The sequence below is a fragment of the Enoplosus armatus genome, chromosome 11 (genome assembly GCF_043641665.1).
Source record: "Enoplosus armatus isolate fEnoArm2 chromosome 11, fEnoArm2.hap1, whole genome shotgun sequence".
Taxonomy (NCBI): Eukaryota; Metazoa; Chordata; class Actinopteri; order Centrarchiformes; family Enoplosidae; genus Enoplosus; species Enoplosus armatus.
In genome coordinates, this window is record NC_092190.1 from 10,986,762 (window position 1) to 10,991,425 (window position 4,664).

The following is a 4,664-nucleotide window of genomic DNA, read 5'->3' on the forward strand; positions in this document are numbered from 1 at the left end:
TTTATCCTATTCACTGTGTATGATCCATCCCTTTCAGTCTAACTTACTGCCTTTTATAACAGCTTGTAAATAAGCTACACGATAAAAACAACGCCATGGTAAGACTGGCATTTTACCTTTAATACATTTTTAATAGCCACATGTCGGCATTTGAGCAGTATTTTAATTGATTACACATTTCGGCTCTTCTGGCATTAGAAGACGTTTTGTGGGTACTTATGATTTTTATTTTGAAGGTTATTAGCGGAAGTTGTACTGTGTGTCGTGGTTAACTTGACCTGGTGTTAGCTGCCAGGCTGCAGGCAGACAGTCAACAGCAGTAACAGCATGGCTTACAGTGCGAAGATCGGTCCGTCCATCCTGAGCAGCGACCTGTCCTGTCTGGGCAGCGAGTGTGTGCGGATGATGGAGTGTGGGGCAGATTACCTGCACCTCGACGTGATGGACGGGTCAGTTTATTAGTAGTTTGACAGACAAGCTAGCATGCTAACGACTAGCAAGCCGATTGGAAGTTCAGTGCGCGAGAGCTAAAGTTGGCTAACATCAACAAGCTAAGCTAGCTTGCCAGAAGTTAAGCTGGTGAAGCCAATATTTATGTAACTGGATTTATTTGGATTAAATATGTCAGTGAAGAGGCTTTGCGTGGCAAACATTATGCTGTCTTCCTTCTTCCTGCTAGTTTAGACATTATTTATCTTTCTCAACACTTGCAAGGCGTTAGTTTGCAACTGTTTATGCAAGATGAGAGAATTTCCTAACAGCTGTTCTGTTTTTTTTTTCTCTTTGAAGGCATTTTGTCCCCAACATCACATTTGGCCATCCCATGGTAGAGTGCTTAAGGAAGTCAATAGGGCAAGACCCTTTCTTTGGTGAGAGAAACCCCATCGCCACACATATGCATGACTTTAACTTAACCCAGCTATCCTCATTGAATGGAGTCATGAAGGCCTCTGCTGTGTGGAGGAGTGCAGTATTGTGACAGTGTTAATGTTGCAGACATGCACATGATGGTGTCTCGGCCGGAGCAGTGGGTGAAGCCCATGGCTGCAGCAGGAGCCAACCAGTACACGTTCCACATAGAGGCCACCACCAACCCTGGAAACCTCATCAAGGAGATAAGAGAGAGTGGCATGAAGGTGAGAAAATAATGCATATTGGTATTTGTACCAAATGATATTGATAGGAAAATAAGACATTTCTGTGTGAGTTTTGTAGGTGGGTTTGGCCATAAAGCCTGGTACTACTGTTGAAGAGCTAGCGCCCTGGGCTAACCAGATCGACATGGCTCTGGTCATGACTGTTGAACCTGGCTTTGGGGGACAGAAGTTCATGGAGGACATGATGCCCAAGGTAAGGACACATCACAGGTAGAGGAAAGAGTAACAAGTAGTGTTCATTGTCAGTCTATACTATTGTACAGTCCTCTTGTTATTTTGTGACATGATGCACACATGCAGCCTACTGATGTTATGTACGTTGTGCTGCATTAAGGGAGCAGAGATGAAGTTAGAGATATCTGCATAATTGAAATCACTTGTATGGCAGCATTTAGCTTTTCCCTAATATATACCATACCCCAAAACTTGTCAACAAAAGAGCACAAACCAAATGTGCATGGAACACAGTACAACAGTTTGCACATTTTGCCATGTGTAAACTGGTAACATAACAAGCAAGCTATCACAGTTCTGGAGAATACATAGATAAGTTGACCTTTGTGAAAAAATAAATAATCTACTGGCCAATTCAGAGCCACTGCAATTATTAATTACAGCTCCACTCATTGCTGCTGATTTTCACAGTTGTTGTTAGGGGAGGACGCAGCATTTAGGCACCTGGTAGGTTCTCTGGAACCACGATATGACATGCCAAGCAGAACAGCCAAAATAATTGTGGGATAGATCAGACAAGCTGTATAAACGACAATTAAATCTCAACAAGATGATTGTTATGTACCTGTTTTACACAGGAGACGTGTGTATAATGACAGACTGCAACTGTGGTTTCATACACACGTCTGCTTATCTAAAAATATGCAGACTGACATTACAGATAAGTGCAAGGTAAGTTTCACTTTCACAATCAGACTTGAATTACAAGTTTCTGCTAAACTACAGAAATCCACCAAATTACAAGTGAAGATAAGTTTCAGTGCTCTCTTCTCTCTCTCGCCTTCTCATTGTCTCTCGCCTTGTTTCTCTTTTTAATAAGAGTGGGAAGTCGATTAGATATTTGTTTAAATGTCACTTTAACAGTTCACAGCTCCTATTCACCAAAGCACGCAGTCATTTTGTCTGACCAAATCTGGCCAAGAGGACGTTTTTGATTTAACCCACATCAGTCTTTCTTTTTGCATTCTTGCTCATATCTGGCAATCGTGTTGCAGAAATTATGTTAGACTTTTAGTTTCTAGCTCTTTGTTTTATTTCTGTGACCCAGGTGAGCTGGTTGAGGAGTCAGTTCCCTTCGTTAGACATTGAAGTAGATGGAGGGGTCGGCCCTGACACCATTCACAAGTGTGCCGAGGTAAAGACCACAACCACACATATTAAAATAACCAAGTCAGATTTTGTGAGTTTCTCTTAACAGTGTGTATGATCTCGTGTTTGCTCCAGGCGGGTGCCAACATGATTGTGTCAGGCAGCGCTGTGATAGGCAGCGACGACCCTCGCTCTGTCATCGCTCTCCTGCGCACCGCGGTGGCCGAAGCGATCCAGAAACGTTCGTTGGACCGCTGAGATGTTGCTCTTTGTGACACTCTACCTGCCCGTCCCAGCAACACGCCACAAGCTGCCAGTGGAACAGACTCCAAACGGACAATTCTGGGGTTGAGGTTGGGGGGGTCAGGGTCAGAGCAGGGGGGTGGGGGGGGGGGGGGGTTCTCTGATGGCCAAATCCAAATCACTTTGATGTGAGTGACGCTGCACCGTGCCTCTACAAAACTTTTTGAACTTCATCCTGTCCTGCCACAATCTCTGCTCTGAACAGTTCAAATGAGTCTCATCTCAGCATGGGGACAACCATTTCAAGACTGGAGCTGCAAGGTTACGCTGATTTCACGTCTGTAAACATTCCTGAATATTGTTTTGACTGTACGTTTTAAGTAGAGATTAATTAAAATGGCCCAAAAAGCACTGTGTTTGGTACATCTTCAGTTTTGCAAGTCATCTTTTGACTTCCATCCAAAATCATGTTTCATACGTCATAAAACAGTTAGTTTTGTTGACATCCAAAAACTTCTTTCTGTACTACTGAGCAGAAATACTGTACACTTTTTCCATGAGATTTGGTTTTGCAGATTAAAAAGTATCAAGTGAAGTGAAATGCGTGTTCTTTTGCAGTATCCCCTTGACTACATGTATTTAATAGATGCACAGTAAATGACTAAATCACACCCAGGGATAATGTCTCTTTACTGCTAAGTCTGACAGGATGCGGTACACCTCCTATCATTTGGGTTTGAACAATTGTGATATAATGATCCAGTGTAAGTTGTTGAAAAGTAGGCAGACAGTATTTAGTCTAGACATTCTTACATTTACTCAATCATCACATTTCAAGACAAACTACAACCAGGAAAGAAGAAGAAGAAAACAGTAAACATGAATAATACGTAATCTACATGTACAGTATGTAAAGTGCAGTGTTGAAATGTGGCTAAATACATTTGCTCAGTACTTCATTTTGAGTTACTTGTACTTTGCTTGACTATTTTATGTTACTTTATACTTCTACTCCATAACATCAGAAGGAAATATTATACGTTTTACTCCGCAACATATATTTGAAAACATGATGGTATTTTAAAATATGCAGCATTGTATAAATGAAACTACCCAACAGTATATAAAGCAGTTAAAATGAGGTCTACCTCAATCAAGTACAACAGTAAATTGCTCTTTAAACATTAATGCATCAGCAATAATAATCTTATATCTATAATACTATAATAATACGATGCTTAGTTTTCTGCATAGTCGGTACTTTCACTTTTAATACTAAGTATATATTTTGTTATTAATCCTTGTTAAGATTTTAGATATTAAACTTTTACTTGTAACAGAGTATATTTACATTGTGGTATTGCTGCTTTCACTCAATTAAAGGAGCTCAACATTTCTTCCACCACTGATGAAATATGCTCTTTAAACTGCTCTTTCCTTCTTCGTACACAAGATGGCGGGTTTCCCCCCAAAAAGTCAGTGTCGGAAATCATGATTAAATTGTAAGCATTTCTTATTAATTTGTAAGCATGAACAAATATCTTACACGGCTCTATTAGATTAGAAACACAGTGCTGTAATCTGTAATGCATTCAATGTTCATGGTGTGAACAGTGCAGCAGAGAATTGGCAACAGAATTAGCGCTAGAGCAGTTCTCTACTGAGAAAATGGTTTTGGCAAAATAACTTGAAATTAAACTGTAGTGTCTGTCTGTGTGCACACTAACTACAACATGTTGCCCTTTTCCTTAGAAACGTTAACCTCCCAGTAAAGTTGTGTTGTTAGTCAAGTGAAACGAGCAGTAGAGGTGCCACTGACCATTTAGCTGGAATAGAAAATGCAAATGCAGGTTTGTGAGCAGGGTGCGTTTTTTAAGGCATCAATATTTTTGCATTTGTTGAGCCAGACTGGAATGTAGAACCCTTTTCCAGAGGACACCC

The 4,664-nt window shown here is 40.7% G+C and overlaps 1 protein-coding gene across 3 annotated transcripts; it reads left to right on the forward strand.

Moving 5' to 3' along the window:
• Positions 1 to 302: 302 nt before the first annotated feature.
• On the forward strand, positions 303 to 3,432 carry rpe (ribulose-5-phosphate-3-epimerase). 3 transcript variants are annotated; one of them, XM_070914759.1, is made up of 6 exons: positions 303 to 449; positions 790 to 869; positions 997 to 1,136; positions 1,216 to 1,350; positions 2,440 to 2,526; positions 2,616 to 3,432. In XM_070914759.1, exons 1-6 carry the CDS (start codon positions 328 to 330, stop codon positions 2,736 to 2,738), a joined length of 687 nt encoding a protein of 228 aa, XP_070770860.1. In that variant the 5' UTR covers positions 303 to 327; the 3' UTR covers positions 2,739 to 3,432. The 3 variants fall into 3 exon arrangements, with proteins under 3 accessions (XP_070770860.1, XP_070770862.1, XP_070770861.1); XM_070914761.1 differs by having other exon boundaries at positions 1,216 to 1,245; XM_070914760.1 differs by lacking the exon at positions 2,440 to 2,526.
• Positions 3,433 to 4,664: the final 1,232 nt, after the last annotated feature.